Source organism: Acinonyx jubatus, chromosome D1, assembly GCF_027475565.1.
Source record: "Acinonyx jubatus isolate Ajub_Pintada_27869175 chromosome D1, VMU_Ajub_asm_v1.0, whole genome shotgun sequence".
Classification (NCBI taxonomy): Eukaryota; Metazoa; Chordata; class Mammalia; order Carnivora; family Felidae; genus Acinonyx; species Acinonyx jubatus.
In genome coordinates this window covers 12,554,561-12,579,550 of record NC_069390.1, presented here as the reverse complement: position 1 = coordinate 12,579,550, position 24,990 = coordinate 12,554,561, and the positions used below count along the sequence as shown (strand labels likewise).

At 43.8% G+C, this 24,990-nt stretch overlaps 1 protein-coding gene and 1 long non-coding RNA gene across 2 annotated transcripts; one reads left to right on the top strand and one right to left on the bottom strand.

Annotated features, from left to right (window-relative positions):
- The first annotated feature begins 6,797 nt into the window (after positions 1-6,797).
- Positions 6,798-11,718, top strand: LOC128311760 (uncharacterized). The gene is made up of 3 exons (XR_008290332.1): positions 6,798-7,755; positions 7,817-9,006; positions 10,623-11,718. It is a non-coding gene; the product is annotated as an uncharacterized LOC128311760 (long non-coding RNA).
- A 4,965-nt stretch (positions 11,719-16,683) lies between these two features.
- LOC106979543 (olfactory receptor 1052-like) lies at positions 16,684-19,052 on the bottom strand. The gene has a single exon (XM_015077429.3). It carries the CDS (start codon positions 18,964-18,966, stop codon positions 17,980-17,982), a length of 987 nt encoding a protein of 328 aa, XP_014932915.1. The 5' UTR covers positions 18,967-19,052; the 3' UTR covers positions 16,684-17,979.
- Between the last annotated feature and the right edge of the window lie 5,938 nt (positions 19,053-24,990).

The window sequence follows — 24,990 nt, the reverse complement described above, 5'->3', positions numbered from 1 at the left end:
ATAGAGGCTGTAGCTCAGACACTGTGTGCTAAGAACACGGGCCCCAATTCCAAGTTGTTTGGAGGAGAGAGATAACATACTGAGAGAGGAAAACTGAGAAGACTAGAGGCTACTGTCCCACCTAGTGCCTTCCTCTTAAGGTAAGGGTGTGCTCAGGGAGAAAGACATCATCATCCCTGCCCCAAGCTCAGAAACACAGCTCAGGGGTTTTGCCCAGGGGAAGAGACAGGCTGTAAAATGGAGAACTCTAAAGTCCTCCTTTAAGGGCAGACTGCTTGAAACAGAATGTGGAGAAGTTCATGTCTAAGGGTGCTCTCAAAAAACAATGGAGGTTTTATGAGACAGCAATTAAGAAAAGGCTGATAGCAGGATACCTGGCTGGTCACCCTTGGCCTCAGGGTTGTGAGTTCGAGCCCACATTGGGTGTAGAGATTACTTAAATAAAGAAAGAAATTAAAAAAAGAAAGAAAGAAAAGAAAAGACTGGTAGCTTCATGAGTGATAGAACTGAAAGCACGAACCAGCTAGTTCACCAGAGAGACCCAGGGAGAGGGACATCTAGGTAGAGCCCCCTGGGGACAGAACAAACCTCAGACACTCACCTCAAAAACTTCCCCTGCAAGGGAGTACAAATTTAATTGGATTAGACTCTGAAGCAATTTATGTCCCAGGGATTTGTCACAAACAATAGCACAAATTGGCATTGGTGGAGCCCACAAGGAAAGAGACAGTGGAAGAGAGCCCTGTTAAGTCCCACTGTCATTGTACAGTGACTGTGTGCATGCCCAATACAGCATCTTCTGAAGAGCAGCATCAGGGCCTTCACACTGTGGAGGAAATACACTTCACTAAAATCGTTCAGCCCGTCAATAAACCAACAGGTAGGTGCATTCACTTTCGAATGTCGCCTCTCTGTAAAGAGAGCTTTCCTACTATTCTTCCTTCCTAATCTTATATTCTGATAAACTTTGGCCTGCTGCTCAAAAGTAAACACATAAATAAACAAACAGGTAAACAATAATAAACTCTGGATGAAGAGGGAGGGGCTGGCCTCCAGGGTTGCTACAGTATATTATCAGGAGTATCTAATTTCAACAAAAATTATGTAACATTCAGAGAAACAGGAAAGTGGGACCCGTACATAGGCTACAAAGTAAGCAACGGAAACTGCCTATGAGGACAGATGTCACACTTGACTGACAGATTTCAAAGTAGCCATATTCAAAGAACTAAAAGAAATCATGCTCAAAGAAATAAGAGGAGATGGTTACAATCTGTTATTATGCAGAGAGTATCAATAAAGAGATAGTAATTATAAAAAGAATCTAATGGAATTTTTGGAGTTAAAAAGTACAGTACCTGAAATAAAAAAACCCACTGGAGACGTTCGACAGTAGATTTGAACCAGTAGAAGAAAGAATTAGTGAGCTTGAAGACAGATCAACAGAGGTTATAAAATCCAAAGAAGAGGAAAAGAAGAAAAAGAGAAGACAAATGAACAGAGCCTTAAGAGAGGTCTGGAGTGAATATAATGATATGAGACAAGATAGGTTTTAAAACAAAAAATGTAACTAGAGATAAAGAGGGAAATTTTGTAATTATAAAAAGACCAACCTATCAGGAAGATATAGCAATAAACATACATACATCTATATCTATATCTATATCTATATATATATCTAATCTATATATCTATATCTATATCTATATATCTAATCTATATATCTATATCTATATCTATATATCTATATCTATATCTATATATTTATATCTATATCTATCTATCTATCTATCTAACAACAGAGCCCCGAAATACACAAAGCAAAACTGATAAATAATGGGAGAGATAGACGACAATAATTGTTGCAGACTTCAGTACTTCACTTTCAATAGTGGGTAGACTGGGTAGAAGATCAATAGGAAATAGAAGGTTTGAACGCTATGCACCAACTAATCTAACAGTAACTATGTATATCTATAGATACACCCTGCCCAACAGTAGCAGAATATAACTTCTTCTCAAGTGCACATGGAGCGTTCTCCAGGATAGGCAATGTGTTAGATCATAAAACAAACCTCAATAAATTTAAAAGGACTAAAATATTCAACGATCTCCAACTACAGTCAGATGAAATTAGAAATCAATAATTGAAAGAAGTTTGGGAAGTTCATACATATATGGAATCAACACATTCCTTAATAGCCAACAGGTCAAAGAGGAAATAATGAGAGAAACTGGAAAATATGTTGTGATGAATGAAAATGAAGACACAATATAATAAAACTTATGGGATACAGTTAAAGCAGTACCGAGAGGGAAATTTATAGCTAAAACACCTATATTGTAAAAGAAGAATGCTCTCAAATCATTATAACTTAAACTTCTACCTTAAGACATTGAAGAAAAAAGAGGAGCACACCAAAACTAAAGCAAGCAAAAGAAATGAAATAATAAAGATTAGAGTAGAAATGAAACAGCAAATAGAAAAACTATAGAGAAAAATCAATAACCTAAAAGTTGGTTCCTTGAAAAGATCAACAGAATTGCCAAACTTTTTAGCTAGACTGTCCAAGAAAAAAAGATAAATGTTTCAAATTACTAAAATCAAGAATGAGAGAGGAGGGCCACCTGGGTGGTTGAGTTGGTTAAGCGTCTGACTCTTGATTTGGCTCAGGTCATGATCTCCCAGTTTGTGAGATCAAGCCTTTCGTCAGGCTCTGCACTGACAGAGTGGAGCCTGCTTGGGATTCTCTCTCCCTCTCTCTGCCTTTCCTCCGCTTGCACACATGCATATATACTTTCTCTCTAAATAAATAAATTAAAAAAAAAGGAGATAGGAGACATTGTTACTGATTTAATAGACATAAATATATGCAGAAGAAAATCATTTGAGAAAATCCAACACCCTTTCAGGATAAAAAGACTCAACAAAATAGGAATACAATGGAATTTCCTCAACTTGATAAAAGGAGCTATGAAAAACCCACAGCTAGCATAATACTTTCAATGGTGAAAGACTAAATGTCCTAAAATAAGAAAAATAGAAAAGAATATCTACTCTCACAATTTTTATTCTACTGGAATTTCAATCCAGGGCAACTGGGGAGGGGACAGGAAGGAAGGAATCCAGATTGGAAAGAAGGAAGTAAACCCTTCTCTATTCAGGGCAATATGACCCTGAATTCCTAATGAATCCACTAAAAACTGTGAGATGTAGTAAAGGAGTTCAGCAAGTTTGCAAGATATAGAATATACAGAAATCAATTGTATTTCTACTATTATACAGTTTAAATGAATGAATTGTATGTGAATTATGTCTCAATAAAGTTGTTAAAAAATCTTTTGTATTTCTATACACTTGCAATGACCGTTCCAAAAATTAAGTTAAGAAAGCATTTCAATTCATGGTAGTATCAAAAAGAACAAAGTATTTAGGAATAGATTTAACAAAAGGAGTGCAAAATTAATATTGGAAAACTATAACACATCATTGAAAAAATCAAAGAAGATCTAAATAAACTGAAGACATCCCATGTTCATGAGTAGGAAGGTTTAATATTTTTTTAAACATTAAAAAAAATTTTTTTCAACATTTATTCATTATTGAGAGACAGAGAGAGACAGAGCACGAGCATGGGAGGGGAAAAGAGAGGGGGAGACACAGAATCCAAAGCAGGCTCCAGGCTCTGAGCTGTCAGCACAGAGCCTGACGCCGGGCTCGAACCCATGAGCAGTGAGATCATGACCTGAGCCAAAGCTGGACCCTAACCGACTGAGCCACTCAGGTGCTCCTGAAGCTTTATATTTTTAAAATGACAACACGTGGGCACCTGGGTGGCTCAGTCAGTTGAGCATCTGACTTTGGCTCATGTCACGATCTCATGGTTTATGGGTTCAAGCCCCATGTTGGGCTTTGTGCTGACAGAGCAGAACCTGCTTGAGATTCTCTCCCTCTCTCTCTGCCCCTCCCCCACTTATGCTCTCTCTTTTTCTCTCAAAAATAAATAAACATTAAAAAAACTTTTTTTTTTTTTTTTTTAAATAACACTCTCCAAATTGACCTACAGATTCAATGCAGTCTTTATCAAAGTCCAAGCGAGCTTCTGGATGGAAGTGGAGAAGCTGATCCTAATATTCATATGGAAATTTAAGCGACCAAGAATAGCTAAAACAGGGGTGCCTGGGTGGCTCAGTTGGTTAAGCGTCTGACTCTTGATTTCAGTTCAGGTCATGATCCCAGGGTTCATGGGATCAAGCTCCAAGACTTGGGCTTCATGGTGACAGGGAGCTTGGAGCCTGCTTGGGATTTTCTCCCTTCCTCTCTCTCTGCCCTTCCCCCTCTCATGCTCCCACTCTCTCTCTCTCTCAAAATAAATGAATAAACTTAAAAAAAAGTATTGCTGGGGTGCCTGGGTGGCTCAGTCGGTTAAGCGTCCGACTTCAGCTCAGGTCACGATCTCGTGGTCCGTGAGTTCGAGCCCCGCGGCGGGCTCTGGGCTGATGGCTCAGAGCCTGGAGCCTGTTTCCGATTCTGTGTCTCCCTCTCTCTCTGCCCCTCCCCCGTTCATGCTCTGTCTCTCTCTGTCTCAAAAATAAATAAACGTTAAAAAAAAAAAAAGTATTGCTAAAACAGTCTTGAAAAAGAATAATAAAGTTGGAGGACTCATGATTCTTTTCTTTTTTTTTAAGTTTATTTATTTATTTTGTAAGAGAGAGAGAGGTAGAGAAAGAGGGAGAATCTCAAGCAGGCTCTGCACTGTCCGTGCAGAGCCCATTTGGGGCTTGAACTCAAGAAACTGAGATCACGACCCAAGCTAAAATTAAGAGTTGGACACTCAATCAACTAAGCCACCCAGGCACCCCAGAGGACTCATGATTCTTAATTTCAAAACTTCCTACAAAGCTACACTAATCAAAACAGCGTGGGAACCGGCATAAGAATAGGCATATAGATCAGTGGAGTAGAACTGAGAGTCTCAAAATAAACCCATATATTTATGGTCAATTGATTTTTGACAATGATGCTAAGATTATTTAATAGAGAACAGTTTCTACAACAAATGGTGCTGAGACAATTGGATATCCACACACAAATGAATGAAGTTGGACACTTTCCTCACACCATATACAAGAATGAACTCAAAATGGATAAGAGCTAAAACCATAAAATCCTTAGGGCGCCTGGATGGCTCAGTCAGTTAAGCGGCTGACTTTGGCTCAGGTCATGATCTTACGGTTTGTCAGTTCAAGCCCTGCTTCAGGCTCTGTGCTGACAGCTCAGAGCCTGAGCCTGCTTCAGATTCTGTGTCTCCCTCTCTGCCTCTCCCTGAATCCCGTTCTCTATCTCTCACTCAAAAATAAATATTAAAAAAAAAAATAAATAAAACCATAAAATCTTTTGAAGAAAACATAGAGGTAAATGTTCATGACCTTGGATTTGGAAATGGAGTTTTAGATATGACACCAAAAGCACCAACAACAAAAGAAAAAAGAAATTTCTTAGCTCAGGCTGCTATAACAAAATATCATAGCCTGGGTGGTTTAAACAATGGAAATTTCTCACTTTTGGAGGCTGGAAGTCTGAGATCAGAGTGTCCGTGTTTCTGGTGAGGGGTCTATTTCTGGCTTGCAGATAGCTGCATTCTCATGCATGTCCTTAGCAGCGTTATTCACAATAGTTAAAAGGTGGAAACAATCCAAATATCTATCAAGTAGTAAATGGATAAATAAAATATGGTGTATCCATACAATGGGATATTATTCAGCCATATAAAAAAATGAAATACTGACGAACCTTGAAAACATTATGCTAAGTGAAAGAAGCCAGTCATATAAGACCATAGTTTTAGGATTCCATTTACATGAAATGTCCAGACAAGTCTCTTGAGACAGAAAGTAGACTAGTGATCTCCAAGGACTAAAGACAGTAGAGGAATTGCAGGATGGTGGCCAAGGTTTCTTCTGGGTGTGATAAAGATGTTCCCAAATTAATTGTGATGGTTGCACAAGTCCATGAATAGACTAAAAGTCATTGAACTGTATGCTTTAAATGGGTGATGTGAAATAATAAAAAAAAATATATATGTATATTAGTCTCTGCCCCTGGTCCCTGGCACAGGAACCTAATACCCTTATAATTTTCTAAGTTATCAGAGCACTAGGAACATCTTTTGTTCCAAGATTTGGTCTTTGAGGGATGCCTGGGTGACTCAGACGGTTGGGCGTCTGGCTCTTGCTTTTGGCTCAGGTCATGATCTCACAGTGTGAGTTCAAGCCCTGAGTTGGGCTCTGTGTTGACAGTATGGAGCCTGCTTGGAATTCTCCCTGTCTGTCTGTCCCTTCCCCACTCATGTTGTCTCTCTCTCAAATAAATAAATTAATTAAAAAAAAAAAGATTTTCTCTTTGACCCTGATTCTTGACAAAATTTCCTGGGTGATAACAATGTCTTTTGTTCTAATGAGATGACACTTGGTGGGTTCCTGGATGGGGGGCAGGGGGCTGGTCATGGCTTGAAAGACCAAGCCATGATTAGAAGCTTGGAATTTTTAGCCCCACTGCCCATTCTCCAGAATGGGAAGAAGGGCTAGAAATGAAATCATGATGAAGCGTCCATAAATATCCTAATAGTATGGAGTTCCCAGAGCTTCTAGGTTGGTACATGCCTCTACATGTGGGGAGGGTGGCATACCCCAACTCTACAGGGACAGAAGCTCCTAAACTTGGGGGACTGCTGGACCTCACCCAACATAGCTCTTAATTTGGCTGTTCATCTGTATCCTTTATCATATCCTTTATTTCATTTTTTTTTCAACGTTTATTTATTTTTGGGACAGAGAGAGACAGAGCATGAACGGGGGAGGGGCAGAGAGAGGGAGACACAGAATCGGAAACAGGCTCCAGGCTCTGAGCCATCAGCCCAGAGCCTGATGTGGGGCTCGAACTCATGGACCGCGAGATCGTGACCTGGCTGAAGTCGGACGCTTAACCGACTGCGCCACCCAGGCGCCCCCTTTATTTCATTTTTTAAAGGTTTATTTATTCATTTTGAGAGAGAGAGAGTGTGGGTGCGTGTGTGTGTGAATGTGGTAGGGGCAGAGGGAGAGGGAGAGAGAATCCCAAGCATGTTCCGAACCCACAACCGTAAGATTACCACCTGAGCCAATATCAAGAGTTGGACGCTTAACCGACAGAGCCACCCAGGCACCCCTATCATATCCTTTATTTTATTATAAACTGGTAAACTTAAGTGTTTCCCTGAGTTCTATGGGTTGTTCTAGCAAATGATAGAATCCAAGAGTGGGTGGGCAGGTCATGGGAACCTCTCATTTGTGGCCAAGTAGAACAGAGGTTGTGGGTAACCTGGGACCTACGACTTGCGATTGATGTTGAACTGAGGCAGGGGTAATCTTTCTTTTCTTTCTTTTTTTTTTTTTTTATGAATAGACAGCATGTTTATTTCATTCTGTACATCCACCCTGTCTTTGTTTTAACAAATAAAATCACTATTGTATTCCAAAACGTTACTGAGAGCAATAAAGAATTCCAGCTCCCACTTCTTGAATATCTGCTGCCATCTCAATGTATCACACAGATAAAAGGCTGATGCAAACCAAGCGTGGAGTTAGGCATGCACGAGGTGACTGTGAATTTCAAAGCAAGTTTTCGATTTTGATCTACAGGTTTTCAATTCTTTGTCTCCTTGTTTGCGACCCTTCGGCAAATGACGGGAGTTGGTATACTCATCCATTTCAAAGGTATTCCAGTCTGGACTCCCGAAAGGCAGCCTGCCTACTGGCTGCTGTTATTTCCTCAAAGTTATTCCAGTCTGGACTCCCGAAAGGCAGCCTGCCTACTGGCTGCTGTTATTTCCTCAAAGTACAGATCTAGATGTCATTGAAAGCTGAACTGCAGTGCATCCTGAGAAGAGTTTTCCAGGTTTCCTTCCTGGTATTTGCCATTTAGCTTACTACGTAGTCAGTGCTAAGTGTTTCGCCATCATCCGCTTTAAGTAAAGCATAAGCCAGCACGGTGCTCCGGGGGATTACCGCTCCGCAGTGCTGGAAGGCTCCATCCCAGTGTTGGTGTTTATATCAACCGACTTTATATTAAGAGTAACTGACCTAACAGGTGACGGTGAAGACATGGTGTATGTATCTGTGGCCGACTCAATATCAGGATTCTACATGTAATATTTTCTAGGCCTTCAATTTGACATCAAGCCTGTAATTTGGTAGAAAGGATTTTTCATTTCCTTAACTCTCAAGGCATCACTGAAAGGTAAGGCTGCTACCTGCGAAGACAGTCTTCTTTTTTTTTTTTTTTTTTTTTTTACTGCTGGTGAAAACCCAGCCGTGTTGAGGGCGTCGCTGGCACGGGTTAATATGTGATCTCGACATTGTAATGCTCATATGAGAACACCTTGTTCTATATCAACAAACCTATTCACTACTTCCTCCATACACCTGTTCACACTAGAGGCAGGGGTAATTTTTTTTTTCCCTTAATGAACCACATTTATTAAAAATGACTAAGACTGTACATAAAAATCCAAGATCTCTAAAAAGCCTACGGGAGCTGTGGCATCGGATTTTAGTTTCTTGACATTACTGAGTTGGGGTGGGGGGGACGGCAAGAGGGCGAAATCGTTTTCCTTAAACACGTTTCAAGTTAGTGCAGAGTAGCTGAATACATTCTTAACTATCTAAGAAGCAAACAGAATATTCCCAAACATCAGGGATGATGAGAGAACCAATCCCCCTGCCCCTGCAACTGTTGTCAGGTGATCTGGAAATTCTTTACAAAGCCAAAGCACCAATCGTGCATAATCTCAGACACGTATGTAGACTATTTGTACAATATATCGCACGTCATCCTATGGTGTATCCAACCACACACAGAACTATACACGGTAAAATTCTCTCTTTTTTTCTTTTTTGGCGACTCCCTGGCGCCTGTCCTCTCCTGAGCCCTACTGGCCACCCCGGCACGCAGCAGAGGCCTGGCAGGTGAGGCAATCCTGAACCAGGGGCAAACGCGGCTTGTGTCCAAAGCCTAGGAAGAATCCAAGTCAGGTAAAACCAGCACCTTCAGGGAAGTTTCTCCTAGGCGTAGCATCTTTTGTCCCCTGCAGAAAGTAACAGCAAAAAGTCCCCTGTTGAAGCTTAAGGGAGGCAGGGGTAATCTTGTGGGACCGAGTTTTTACCTGTGGGGCCTGGTTAGTGTCAGAAATGAACTCCACAGTAGGACCCCCAGCTGATGTTACTGAGAATTGCTTGGTGGGAAGATCCCCAAACATCTTGTGTCAGAAGTATTGTGAGTTCGGTAGTGGTGTAAGGGTGAAGGAGAAACACACTGGAATGAAAGCGTGGTGGGTTTTGGTTTTTTTTTCCTACTTCGGTGAATTGCAGGGTGTGTGAATTATATCTCAGTAAAGCTGTTACAAATAACCTTGTTATAATTGCTCCTACTTAGAGATATGAAAGTAGGGAGGGCAATCATGAATGTGTCCAACTGGCCCTTTCATATGTATTATAGACCCGCACCCCTGGACTCCCTTCCTCCACCAAATTTTACTTGGTCTATTTCAGCAACTAACCACCCTTAAGTTACCTCATGGTACTGCTGTCTGCCAGCCAACCGTTTCAGTTGAGCCGCGTTGCCATCTAAATATGGCAATGTTTGTGTAATCACTTGAACGTCTCATTGCATATTTGCCCTTGTTTATCAAAGGAGAGTGGAAAAGGGAAAAATCAAGGGCTGACGTTAGTGATTTTGCATTTGAGACAAAGGAAGATACCATCTGGTAGGTCAAAAACAGTCAATTTGACGCTTGTTGAATTTAAGCAAGCCTGTCAACTGTATTCAATTTACTAAGGAAAACAGCACAATTTAAAACACGTGTACAAAATGCTGGACCTCCATTGCCCAAGTTCGTGGCTAACAGGTAGGATGGAGTGGTAACAGCAAAATGTGGAGACCTTTACAATTATGTTCATTAGATATTAGAATATTATTTTGATATACTGTCTTGTTTTTCTGATAATTTACTTTTTCTTTTTTCTCAGTGGTCCTTCCCCCTGTTCCAAATAGACTTCCTGGCAGCCACGCCTCAGGGAAGGGTTGTTACGGCATAGTGAAGATACCAAAAGAAGTCAATCCCTGGCCTTTGAGGTTTAAAATATGTTTTAGAAACCCAAGGCAGAGATTAAACTTTTGTGATAAGAAGCTTTTGAACTTCAAAAGCCAGAACCATCAATAACCCAGGGCATAAACTGATGCCATAACCACAGGCATATAAGAATATATGATCAGTCAGAGCCAGTTTTTCCAGAGCTTTTCTTTTTCTCAAAGAGTAGATAAAAGTTCCCTGAGCTTGTAAGGAGAAGAAAGAGCAGATGGGAGTTTACAAGCTGGTGAGTGCCTAGGAAGGAATCCTGTGGTCCAGTGTCTAGAGCTGTATCTTTCGAGGTACAGGAGCCGTTGAGAAGAAACGGCCTTATGGTGGGACCAGGCTGAGAGAGCCCGAGGCAACTTTCCTTGAGAGGCAGAGAGTCATGGCAGAGTGGATGGTGCCCCCTGAGAGGGAAGGAGTAACGGAGTTCAGAGAGGCCTTCTTTTTCAGACATGGAGTCATGACCACGATCATCATGGTCTGGCAGCTGGACACCAAACGGGAATAGGATGTCTTAGGAAATGCCAGCTCGGACTGACGTGACAGAGGACCAGGAGACATCCCAGTCTATTCCAACTGTCCTCACTGGCACTCTCCAACCCCTGAGAAAGGGAAGGAGTGTGTACATGGGTGAACGTTGCGGAGAGGAGGGCTCGTAAACTGATCAGCATTGCCCAGATTTGACAGACAGGATGTGTTCACCATCGGGCAGATGAGTAGCTCCAAAGACAACTTGCCAAGGGGGGGAAATAAAAAAGTCACGCTTCTTGTACAGGTGAGTTCGGGGCCTTACATAAGCACCTATTATAACCGGGCTGAGAATCGGCACCAGCCAGCCTCACAGAGGGAACTTCACAGTCCCAGCCAGCTGTTTGCAACGATTTAGTGTGTTTCAGGCTTCTTTTTCAAGGGGGAGACCAGCAGTGTTTAAATCCTCTCTTTACAAATTATTCAAGAGCATTGAAAAGACATTCAACAGTTACACAAGGTCCTACTCTATCATTTGCATAATTACTACTAGCATATCTTTGTATCCAACATCAAAGTTAAATTTTCTCCTTACCGAATATCGTTTTAGGTCAACTGGATTGAACAAGGACTTTTGAGTTGCAAAGTTACACCAGAAAATTGAATTTGATTGTCAGCATTTAAATATAATCTATTTTCGATACTTTAAATATTCATATATACAGTGCATAACATTCAGACATAAAATCAAATTAAGCAATTATATCATACTTGAGACTTTATAATTCTTTGTAGCTCTCTGAGTTGTATCCCTTCCCCTCTTCCTTTCCTTCCAAACAAATAAAACATGTTAAGTATAAAGTTCAAATTTCAGGCATTCCACTTTCCAAAACACGTTCCAGGAAAGCCTTTCCAGGAAAGGCAAAGATTGGCTGAATGGGGAAATAACTTTCCTATTCACTCCCCAACCCAGCGTATCTAAATAAAAAAAGGTCAAGCGACTGAATGAATCTTCCAATAGTTTATCTATCTGTATCGTGGATTTGGCCCATCCAATTGCAATATGAATTAGAAATGGCTGGGGCGCCTGGGTGGCTCAGTCGGTTGAGCGTCCGACTTCAGCTCAGGTCATGATCTCACAGCTTGTGAGTTCGAGCCCCGCGTCGGGCTCTGTGCTGACAGCTCAGAGCCTGGAGCCTGCTTCGGATTCTGTGTCTCCCACTCTCTCTGTCCCAACCCACTCGCATTCCGTCTCTGTCTCTCTCAAAAATAAATAAACATTAAAAAAAAAGAAAAAGAAGTGGAAAAATTCACTGGAGTCAGTTCATTTACTACCTTGAGCCAAAGGCATGGAAAAGTGGAAATAGGGGTGGATCTTGAGTGTACATATCAGGTTTTGGTTTCAGCTCTTTGTCATTTTATGTATTCGTCTTTGTACTTATATATATTTTAAAATATTTAAAATTGAATTCAAACTGTGTATTTTTTAAATGTTACTAAATTGTAAAATACATCATGCATGCAAATGTGTTGTAAAACCTATACCGTTTGAAGAATATCGCTAAAATAAACACTCGTGTGTGTACCATCTACCTTAGAAATAGACTGTTACAAGTATCTTTAAGGTGCTTACGAATCATCTGGGGATCATGTTGAAATGCAGATTCAGATTCTGTACATGTGGGGAAGAGCCTGAGAGTTTGCATTCATAACCAGCTCCCAGACAAGGCCGGTATCGGGGGTGCACAGGTCGCATGCTGAGTAGCGTGATCCAGGAAGGCTCCCATGAGTCTCTCCCTAATATTACCCCTGTTTACCCCCCTACAAGAAGCACTGTCTCAAATCTTCTGTCAATCACTCTTTGCTTTATTTTAAATAGTTTTACCATCTGTGAATGCATTTCTAAACATTATAATTGTTTAGTTTTGCCTGTTTTAAAATTTTATACAAATGGAAAAATACTGTGTGCATCCTTCTGTTACTTCTTTCTGTCTTGATTTCACTCAAGCTTATGTTTTTTTTTTTTTAATTTTTTTTTGACGTTTATTTATTTTTGAGACAGAGAGAGACGGAGCATGAACAGGGGAGGGGCAGAGAGAGAGGGAGACACAGAATCTGAGATGGACTCCAGGCTCTGAGCTGTCAGCACAGAGCCCGACGCGGGGCTCGGACTCACAGACCGTGAGATCATGACCTGAGCCGAAGTCGGACGCCCAACCGACTGAGCCACCCAGCCTCCCCTCAAGCTTATGTTTTAGAGACACATTCATGTTGGTGCACGGACCTGTACTTCACTGATTTCTGTCGAACGATTGTGCCCTATTTTATTCAGCCCTTTCTCCTGTCACAGACATATGTGTTACTTCTGCTTTTTTGGTATGACAAACAATGTTGCTATAAGCATATTTCATAATGCAAGAGTGAAGGCATTTCTCTAGATTACATGCCTACTCATAAAACCACGGGTTCAACTTTTATTTAGTTATATTTTTTTAATGTGTATTTATTTTTTATATTAATTTTATTTATTTTATTTCAGAGGATTTGAAGTGGGCTCTGTGCTGACAGCAGAGAGCCCCATGTGGGGCTCGAACTTACATACCATGAGATCATGACCTGAGCTGAAGTTGCTTGCTTGGCTGACTGAGCCACCCAGGTGCCCCTGGGTTCAACTTTTAAATTTGATGTCTAATTGTTGTCAAAGTGGTTGTACAATTTACACACAACCATGACTGACACTTAGATTGTCTGATTTTTAATTTTTACTGTTTTGGAGGCTATAAAAGTGTATCTTGGGATTTTAATTTTCATCTTCTTAATTGCCAGTGAAGCTTTCAAATGTTTATGGGCCAACCAAATCCAGCATGTCTTATTAGCTGTGATAACTTGGATGCGTTGCTTTTCTTCTTTTCTTTTCTTCAGCAGTAAAAAGAAGAGAATGACATACACCACCCAAGATGCTGCCCTTTGGGGGAAGGACCTACTATGGTAAAATGGCATTTACTTAGCTTCCTTTTAGATGGCATTTTGACCAGTACTGCTTTTAGGTCTAGGGCACTGGGGGATGCATCTCCAAATGATGCAGCAATCAATACAGAGATGATGGGTTCAGAGAAGCAGCCTGGGGCAAGGAGAGGGCCGTATCAGTTTGTTTAAAAAAAGAAACAAAACAAAAACACCTAACATTCATTGTTCTGTTGGAGGTCACTCCAATAGCTGTAGGTAAATTTCAGTGGCTTAACCAAATAGAGCACATATCTTATTCCTGTGTTAAACCAGTTAGGGGGCACCTTTTCTCTACTAATTTAGGAGACCAGGCTCCTTCCCTGTGGCTCCACTATGCCCTAGGGTCATGGGGCCCCCCTCCCTTGCAGTTGGCAGCAGAGAAAATAGAGAGCCAAGAGGTCCTAACACCCACCCACTTCTGAAAAGTCTATGCCTTGAAATGAAATCTCTCTTCTGATCACATTTCTTTGGTGAGACCGACCGAGTCACAGGACTGCATCCAGATGCAAGGAGTCCACAGAAATGTAATCCTGGGTTGGGTCGCCACCTGCCAGCTACAACAAGGCATTATGGAAGGGAAGCAAGCCATAGTCATATACTGCGTTAGCCCATAATAACTCTCCACACCGTTAAGACAAACTCAGGTGGCGTTGCCCTCTTATTGTACCACTCCCCTCAGGCAACATGATGCCCCTGTTCATGTTGATTCTCCTCTTACTGCTTATTTTATTTTATTTTATTTTATTTTATTATTTTTTTCTTACTGCTCATTTTAATGTAGATCACATACAATACTGAAAAAGGATCAGGGATGTAGTTTTCTCACTTTTTTGGGTTTTGTCACGCTCTTTCCTCTGCCAAGGACCTTCTCCCAGACTAAACTGTGGGGCTCTGGGAGAATTTCATACTGTGTTCACTTTAGAATTTAGTGCTAGATCGAAGTATGGGAATCAGTGCTTCCCAAACCTTAATGTGCACACCAAGCACGTGGAGGTCTTGTGCACCTGCAGATTCTGACTCAGTAGGTCCGAGGCAGGGCCAGATTCTGCGTTTCTCAAAAACTCTCGGGTGATGACAGTGCCACTGCTCCAAGGAGAACTTTCGTGTAGATGTCCATTCATTCATTTATTGAACAGATCTCTATTGAGTGCCTACAAGGTGCCAGGCATTGAGGATACAACAGTGAATGGGAGGAATAGGAAAATAATTAGCCACTTCTCAGATTGAAAGTCTATAAATATTTGTTTAAAGTCTATATACTTGTTTATTAAAAAAAAATCTTTTTAATGTTTATTTCTGAGACAGAGAGAGACAGGGCATTAGTGGCGGAGGGGCAGAGAGAGAGGGAGACACAGAATCGGAAACAGGCTCCAGGCTCTGAGCCATCAGCCCAGAGCCTGACGCGGGGCTCGAACTCACGGACCGCGAGATCATGACCTGAGCTGAAGTCAGTCGCTCAACCAACTGAGCCACCCAGGCGCCCCTCTCTATACTTGTTTATATAGTGAATAAAAATTGTACAGCAGAGCCATATCAGAGGTGTGATGTGGTTTTGGAGTGGCAGTGGGGGTTCGGAGCTGATGGCCAAGAAGGAATTCTAGAGACGTCTTTGGTGCAAAAAGGTGATTTTATTAAAGCATGGGGGACAGGAGCCCTGGGCAGAAAGAGCTGCACTGGGGTTTGGAGGAGTGACTGGGTATATACTGTGGAGTTAGGGGAGGTAAAGGCAAAAGGGAGGCCTTCTGGAGGACTTTCATATGCTAAAGAGGACTCTTAAGACATTGAAGGCTTAGCTATTGTCAAGCTAAGGTTGTTTTTCCCTCTAGCAAAACATTAACATGAAGAGAATAGGAAGTTCCCGGAGGAATGTTTTAGTCTGTACTTGCCACAAGTATTGGTTAATGGGCTGCAGGTTATAAAAGAAATTAATTTTATTGACCTTTCGTTCTTGCCTCTGTTCCCCACATCACTATGGAGAGGAGGGCGATGTTAGGGCTCTAGGAAACTGAGTCTGTAGGTTTCTGGAGATTGCCTTTTTTCTTGTAAGTTATTAAAACAGTTACAAACTGATGGAGACCTGTCCTGCATGACTGTGATTTTTATCAGTTACCTTTTGTTTTTCTCCTTCCTTTGTTCTTGGGCAGCCAGCAGTGCCTGAGGAATGTCACACATACCCCACCTGGGGGTTGGGGGCCCTTTGCCTTCAACTTACCTTTGGCTCCCTCATCAGGCGCGTTCAACTTTTGTATTTTGTCCCTGACTTTTTTATTTTTTTATTTATTTTTTTTAACGTTTATTTATTTTTGAGACAGAGAGAGACAGAGCATGAACGGGGCAGGGGCAGAGAGAGAGGGAGACACGGAATCGGAGGCAGGCTCCAGGCTCTGAGCCATCAGCCCAGAGCCTGATGCGGGGCTCGAACTCATGGACCGAGAGATCGTGACCTGAGCCGAAGTCGGACGCCTAACCGACTGAGCCACCCAGGCGCCCCTGTCCCTGACTTTAATGGTCTCAAAATGCTTTCCTTTTTTCTGGCTTCTTATTCTCTCTTCAGGAGTTCTTATGTTTATACGTGTACCTACTCTTGGGTGATACGTTACATCCTTTAAACTTATATAAGATCACTCTTAGGAAATACCACTATGTTCTGTATAATTTAGTTTTAGAAGTCAAGGTAATTGTGACCTCCAGCTTCGGGCAACGGTCAACTAGCTGATCTCAGAGTCACTTTTACTGCTTGTGGGAGCATCATGCAACCCAGGTGTGTGATTCAAAGAATACTCAACAGGGATAGTTCAGATCAGGCAAGGGATAGTCTAAAATTTTCATCCGAAGAAACAGTCCACCTCAATTACGTAGAAACATGAGTTAACCAGCACCTTATTTCTGATTTATTCTAGTATGCTTTAGAATCCCTTATAGAAGATGGTTCTACCCAACTGCCCAATTGGCCAGTGACAGAGACAAAACTATGTATTTACTAAATCTCGTTTAGTTTTCCTCTCTCTGGGTAAATAGAGAGACTACATTTCCTGGTCTCCTTTGCAATTATTTTAAACTCAAAGACTGGTTTCGGGCTAATGGCATGTGGGCTGAAGTGACATGAGCCAGCTTCAGGCCAGGTAATTAAAAACACTCCACAAGACTTTCTTGATTATTTCCTCTACCGTTAAAATCTTGGGGGGCACAGGTTGAGATGGTAGTGTGGTACGATGACAGGGGCCCAGATATGATGGTTGGATAAAAGTGGCCCTGGAGAGTCACCTGATCTGTCTCATCTTTAGCACCGGGGAAAGCCTTTGTGGTATTAACCCACCGACATGATGGGATTTATTTTTCACTGTTCTATTAATCCAGGTCGGGCCTACACAGTGTGTTACACCTAATTGCCTCATAAATATTTTTCCAGATGAATGAATTAGACTCATTTTCACCAGGTCCCTTCGCCATGATGTTCCAGCCCTGACCTCTGTTGTAGGCATGTACTGAAAACTTAGTTATGTTAATGGACTGTGGAGCATAGGAGGAATTTCGTAAATATTGGCTTAATGAAAGAAGACAGAAGTGAGAGATTTTCACACTCAGTTTCCCGGAAAGGATTTAATTATTTCTTTTTTAGCATAAAGTATCAGAAGCAAACAGGGTCATTAAAAACGTTTTGGAGGGGCGCCTGGGTGGCTCAGTCGGTTAAGTGTCCAACTCTTGGTTTTGGCGCAGGTCATGATCTTGTGGTTCGTGAGTTCAAGCCCTGCGTTGGGCTCTGTGCTGACAGCATGGATCCTACTTGGGATTTTCTCTGTCTCTCTCTCTGACCTTCCCCTGCTCATGCACACTCTTTCTCTCTGTCAAAAATAAACAAACAGTAACGAAAACTGCGATTCTCTGTAGAAAGAATGATATTTGCTGTTTCTTCCCTCCTTCTTCCACCTCCTTCTTCCAGGGCTGCTCTCCATTAGGTCAATCCATAATGTGATTCGGAACATGCTCCACCTTCCTTGTGGTAGAGTTCCCTCCCTGAGGAATGTGGGGAGGAAAGGACCTCAAGATAAGGCAACCTAGCGATGTGCGTATGTGACCTTCCTCCCAACTCTGTATGTCCTCACGTGACACCTCTCACGACCCTGTAACATGAGACTACCCGATCAGACTGTATGTCTATACGTTACCCATATATGGGAGACAAAGAAGTAGAAAATGCTTCAAAGGCTACAGCACGTGACATTCAGTTTTTTGGGTACAAACCCTCTGAGCCTGTGCGAGCACGAATAAAGTTGTTTCCTGGAAAGAAAAGCCTCGGCGTCACGACTCTCTGTGCGAGAATGTGGCTCCGTCCTCATTCCGGCAAATAACCTTGCGGGACTCGGCAGGGAAAGATACTGACCTGGAGTTTCCTCTCCAGTGCGTCCTTTACCTCCTTGTTGCGGAGGCTATAGATGAAGGGGTTGAGCATGGGAATTATGATGGTGTAGAACACGGACACTATTTGGCCATTGGTACCATTAGAGGATCCGTGAGGCTGGACGTAGGTGAAAACCACAGTGCCATAGAAAATGGCAATGGCCAAGAAGTGGGAGGCACAGGTGGAGAGCGCCTTCTCCCGTCCAGCTGCTGAGCGCATCCTCCCAATGGCCACCAGGACCAAGCTGTAGGAGGTGAGGATGCCTGCAGCAGGCAGAAGGGTAACCAGAGCAGAGAAGATATAGAGGACCAGCCCTGCTGTGGCCGTGTTGCCACAAGCCAGGCGGAGAAGGGGTGGGATGTCACAGAAGTAGTGTGTTACCTGGTTGGGCCCACAGAAAGGCAGAGCAAAGACGTTCCCAGTCTGGATAGCAGAGTTGGCACCACCAAATGCGTAGGAAGCAGCTACCAGCTGGACGCAGGTCTCCTTAGTCATGACAGAACCATAATGGAGGGGTTGGCAGATGGCCACAAAGCGGTCATAGGCCATGGAGGCCAGCAGGAAGCTCTCAGCTGTCACGTGCACCACAAAGAAGATCAGTTGGACCACACAGCCCTCGAAAGAGATGGTCTTATCGGAGGCCAGGAAGTTGACCAAGAGCTTGGGTGTGACCACAGATGAGTAACAAATATCTAGAAACGACAGGACACTGAGGAAGAAATACATGGGGCTATGGAGACGGGAGTCTGTGAAGATGAGTGCCATCATTCCCAGGTTGCCCAGCACTGTTATGGCATAAATGAGCAGGAAGGCCACAAACAGAAGCTCCTGGAGATCTGCATAACTGGAGAATCCCAACAAGATGAACTCGGTAACTGGAGTGCGGTTGCCATTTGCAAGGGCTAGTTCTCCAGGTGTCATCTGTGGAGGTGACAGTTGATAATCACTCGAACAGTATCACCTGAGCATGTCCACCACTGTGCACAGGACAATGAGGGACAACACCGAGCGGGCGTAAGGCTTCTTGCACAAGAAACTAATGGGAAGCCTCGTGCCCTCGTGGGAAGGACAAGTACTGTGAAGCCTGACAGACCCGAGTCCTAATTCTGATGATGGCACTAACTAGTTGTGTATCCTTGGGCAAGCTCTATCGATGAGCTTTAGTTTTCTCGTTGTGAAACAAAGAAAACATGCGTACTTTTCAGGGTTGTCCTGTGGCCTCAGTGAAAAAATGAATGTATAATATCTGAATGTCTGGGACACAGGAGGTGATCAATAAATTGTGAGGCCTCTTCCGCAATTTCTAGTGCCCGTATCTACAAATATGCTTATGGCTATATTTGACAACGGTTCCATTTTGTGTTTAAAAAAAAAATCGAGATAAAATTTACATACTATAAAACTCACCATTTTAAAGTGTATAAATCAGTGGTCAGTTAGGAGCGTATGCACAGGGTTGCGTAACCATCCCCGCTATTTAATTGCAGAACGCTTTCGTCACCCAAAAAGAAAACCCCATGGCCACTAGTAGTCACTCCTCGTTCTACCCTTCCCCCAGGCCCTAAAAATCTGCCTATTCTGGGCATTTCGTATAAATGCATTCCTCCTCTACGTGGCCTGGCCTTTCGTGTCTGGCTTCTTTCACTTAATGTTTTCAAGGTTTATCCGTGTTGTAGCACGTATGGGTATTCATTCTGTCTTGCATCGAAACATCCTTCGGGGCATACCCTCTGGGTAGTAACCACTGTATCCTCTGAGAATCTATTGAACTGAATGTCACCTGGGAGACCATCAGCTTGGAAATGGTGTTTCAGTGCTTGCTTGACTGTCCTTCAAGATGCTTATCCGTAGGAGAACAGGACACGCTCACAGTCCTTTCCTTCTTCCCCGTACTTCCCTCTCGTTCCGCCCCTCGCCTCCCACCTCTTTGGGGGATCTGGAATACCTTCTGAAAATTAGTCCTAGGAAAACCTCACTAACCCCTTCATTCATGTCAAATGGTCCCACGACATGGAGGGAACGTGGTGTCTCCTTGAAGAAGACAGGGAACGGCCCCACCTCTGTTTTTACCTGCTGTAACAGGTTCAGAGCACAGCCCTGGGCTGACGGGAAGGAGACCCGCTTTCTAGTTCCAGCTCTGTTACTTTGGGCAATTCTCCTCTCTGAACCTCTATGCCTTGTTGGCAGAGTCAAGATCACACCTGGCCCCGACAATCTGACAGTGAGAGAGCACATCTTCCCTGAACTTGCTGCCTGGGTGGATCTTTATGCCAGTGTAGCCCCAGGCAACACTAAAAGAATCCATGTGAATTTCTCCAGAAAAAAAGGATACTCTATACCTGATTGTAACAGACAATTCTGGGAGGGTCTGTCCAAGTCACGAGGATCTATTTAAATATCTTGGCCACTCACAGCGGTAATCACTGGCAAATATTTTGTACGTGATGTAGGAAGTTATGAGACACTTTGTCAACAGAAATGAGTAGGTAGGAAAATATGAGTTTTGTTATGGTAATCCATCCAATTCATTGAACTTAGTCAATGCCAAGAATCACATAGTGATGTATCATCAAAAATTATTTTTCATGCTGCATTGTCCGTCATTTTGAAAAGATCCTCCCTCTATTTTGTTGAAAGATTTCCAGCTGACTTAGAAAGGATTTTATAGGCAGTCATTAAAGTCATTTAATTTTTCAACACCTATTTATGAAATTACCTCTTTGTGTGCGATCCTGGAGGTTTTGTATGCTGGCAGAGTGCCTTAGACTAAGATTCAGGATGAGTTAGAAGCACGCATTTCTTTTCAAAAATGAGAGAAGGGCAATTGTGAAGGGTGAGATCAGAAAGGAGTACAGCACTTCCCTCCCAGATGTATTTTCAAGGACATTGATTTCATGAAAGAATAGATGTGGACCTTGAGGTTCCGGAAATCAGTTCCCACTAAAATTGTATTGGCCACGAACCCCCTGAATAGTCTCTACTTCACCCTCAAGCGTACACAACCCTAGTTTGAAGACTGTGCCCTTAGAAACACTGGTCCAGGGCCGCCTGGGTGGCTCAGTCAGTTGAGTGACCGGCTTTGGCTCAGGTCATGATCTCATGGTTTGGGAGTTCCAGCCCCACATTGGGCTCACTGCTGCCAGACTGTCAGCCCAGGGCCAGCTTCAGATCCTCTGTCTCCCTCTGTCTGCCCCCTCGCATTTGTGCTCTCCCCCCAAAATAAATAAATATTGGAAAAAAAGAAAAAAAAAAAAGGAAACACTGGTTAGTTCCAGGACACTGCTCTCTTGCCCTGCCGCCTCTCCTTCCTCTCAGGGCTGGTCTTGTGATCATGTGACTGTAGGAGAATTCACTGGAACACTCTGTGCCCTTTAGAGACCAACCTGTTTAGTATAAAGGTGAGAAGACGCCACCTGGAAGTCAGGGTCCCAGGGGTGGGGCACAATCCTATCATCTTGGAGTCTAACCTGGCAGAGTCAGCGTCCTGCCCTGTGCTCCACTTTCTCCACCGAGTGCCCCGTGTGTCTCACACTCCTTTTCTCACTTTCTTAGGGGTTTAGTTGTGTCCAAATCCAAATATCCGGAAGTCTCTGATCTATCATGAATATTAATGTTTTCATTGTTCTCTGATAGGATGGCAGCCAATCCTCTGCCCGTGCGTGCGTGTGCGCGCGCACACACACACACACACACACTCACACTGACGCTCAGTGTTGTTTTTAGGGTGAGCTCCTGGATCCTGCTCTCCAGTAATTAAGCTTTCCTGTCCTTTCCCCCAAGTCCCCCCTTCCCACAGTATTCCCCTGCTCCAGGCTGCGTTCCCCCCTAATCCTTTGCTCCTCCGTTCCCACCATCCCGCCTTCCGGATGGCCATTCGATTCCTTCAGGGGCACGCCCACCACCAATTCTCCACTGTGGTGACTTCCATCAACAGCCTCACAGATGTACCCTGAGGTTCCCAGTTTGCAACATACCTCCAGGCGTCCTCTGTAAATCCTGCAAAGCCATCCCTCAGCCCTGCCTGTCAGATTTCCCTTACCCAACTGAATTCTCTCGTTGGGTGCGGTTGGTATTGGCGGCCGGCTCTCACGCACACAGATGTGTTTAGAATCATTTCACAGGGCTTTATCAGTGTCGCTGTCTTTCTTTCCTCCTTCTGGGCTGTTTTGCTTTCCTATCACATTATGACTTCTGAAAGCAGAGGCTGTTCTAAGTTTTCTATCAGGTGAACAGCAAATATTTGAGCAACCACCGTTATCCATAAGTATTCGAACAATTACAGTTCCAACGGATTTAAGCAATTATGCAATTAAGCCATTTGAACAACTCCCGTTCAAATAGTGTCAGACGTGGCTTTGGCCATGGCCGATCCTACAGTCTTGCTGCGGGAGACTAATGACTAACTCGTTCCCATGAAACAAGAGTGAAGTCGGGTGGTGTCCACTCTGCAGTAAAACCCACTGGAGTCGTGCAGGAAGGCTTCAGAAACAGGAGTGCGGGGCTGGGCCTTGAGTGAGGAAGGGGGTGCTCCGTGCAGGAGCCGGGGAAGCACAAGAAAGAGCCTGGAAGCGGGAATTAAACTCATTGGTAAATATTTACCAGGCAAAAGATGCGTTGGACAGGGTCAGGAAACCTGGTAGAGTTACTCAACCTTTTTGAGGCTCGGTTTCCTTCGTTTCTGAGATGGGAAGACAATGTAAGCCGATCCACTCGACCCATTTCTGGCAACAGGGCAGGCACCTGGTGTAGATGAAGGTCCGCTCCACTGCAGGTTAGGTTATAAACACGCAACGGATGGGGAGCTGGAAGAGATCACTAGGGCCCCTGAGCGCAGTGGGATCTCAGGAATCCTCAAAGGCTGGCAGAGTGGGGATGGGGTGGGTGCAGATTTGGAGCGAGAGCAAGGAGAAGTTAACAGGCAACCTCAGCTTTCTGAATCAGCTCTGGTGGAACTAGGTAGAGTTTCTAAGAGACAAATACCAACCTTAGCAGACGAGGCTCCTCAACCTGATACACCTCCAGATCGTCTCAGCCCAGCCACAGAGGGGACGGTGTGGGACTGACTTTTGCTCCAGCCTGGGTCTTTCAGCTTGTCCTCCCTAGAACTGTTTCTGGGGCGGCCACACATCCAGACCAGGTGATGAGGCACCCAGTTTATTAGGACTGGTTCCTAATAAACCTAACAAACCAGTTTCCTGCATCCTGGTTCCGCCAGGGCTTATACAGCTCGCTCCAACCCCTCGTGCTCCCGGGTGACTGCTGAGGCTCAGAGCCCTGGGGAGGTGCTGGAAACAGACCCACCCCCATATCCTCTTCAGGGGTCCTGCAAGGTTCAGGCCTGGGGGAAGAAGAGCTGATCCCCTAGAGACAGTGGTCACTTGCTCCGGTCTTGAGGCAGAGGGAGCCTAGGGTCTCCTGGAGGAGTTGGCACTTACGGTTCATTCTTAACCAGCAGAAAGACTCCCTATCTCCTCCCGGGATTCTGAAGTCTGGATGAAAAAAAGTCATCTTGCCCCTTGGGAGCGGGCAGAGAACTGGGGGACAGCTTACCCAGTTTACCCAGAGGCTCTTCTTGGCTGGGCCCTAATCCTGGTCAAATGAGTTGGTGGCACTGAGCTCCATAGAGTCTGCGGCTGGGGCTAAGTGCCTTTTCTTGTTATTTCTGTGTCCCAGCAGCAGGGTTCTGAAGGGGAGTTGGGGAAATATAGGGCAGGAAGTCTGAGGCTTGACCCTGTCTACGACGCTCTCTTGGTTTGGGCAGCCAGGGAATCATCTACGGAGGCACTGGGGGCCTTGTTAACAGAATAGGTAATTTATTTATATGAGCGATTTAAAAAATTCTATTGTCAGAAAGGAAGCTAACTTCTCAGCATAGGAAATGCCGATGGGCATAAGGAGGAGCCCAGGGGATTGTTAACCAAGAACCAAGAGCACAGTGAGCATCTCCCAGCTGTTGCTTTGTCCCTCCTTCCCTCCCCTTCCTGCCCCCGCCCTGCCACCCCCACTGCTTTGAGGGTGGAGAGGGGCGGCTCCCTCCCTCCCCACTCTCAGCTGGCTGGCTCTCCAGAGACTTCCTCCCGCTGGGCCCAGCTGAGGCTACTGGTGGGAAGTGCTTACAGGTGTGTGAATCCCCCACTGTTCTAGGTGGAGAGAATTACCGAGCATGTAGCCCGGAGGCCCTCAGCTGAGGTGTGATGGCTCAGCAGGGTCTGCGTCAGGACCCGGAGAGTGCTCAGGGCACCAGCAAAGTAGAGGCACAACAATAGAGAAAGGACACATTTGAACATTTTAAAAAAAACACCGGGAAATGATAAGAAATTGGGATTTGCTTTAACATAACCTGGGTGGGCACAGGGGGGGAAAAATATAAATAAGGGCATTTTGGAGACAACTGGTGAGATCTGATATGAACTGTGTATTAGATAATCGTACCGTATCACTGTAAAATGTCCCAGTTTCGATAACCATACTGACGATGGGAGAGAAAGACGTAGTTTTTTCTCTTTAAAGATTTTATTTATTTACTTATTTTTTTCATGTTTATTTATTTATACTGAGAGAGCATGAGCAGGGGAGGGGCAGAGAGAGGGGGATAGAAAGAATTCCAAGCCGGCTCCACGCTCAGCACAGGGAGCCAACTTGGAGCTTGATCCCATGGCCATGAGATCGTGACCTGAGCCGAAATCAAGAGTCTGATGCTCAACGTACTGAGCCCCCCAGGTGAACCCTAGATTTTATTTAATTAATCAGTTAATTTATATTTATTTTATAGTTTTAAGTAATCGCTACACCCAACATGGGGCTCAAACTCATGACCCCAAGGTTAAGAGTTATATGCTCTCCCGACTGAGCCAGCCAGACACCCTGAGAACGACTTATTCTTAGAAAGTACTCACTGAAGTGTTTATGGATAATTGGTTTGGAAAAAATTTCATATATATATGA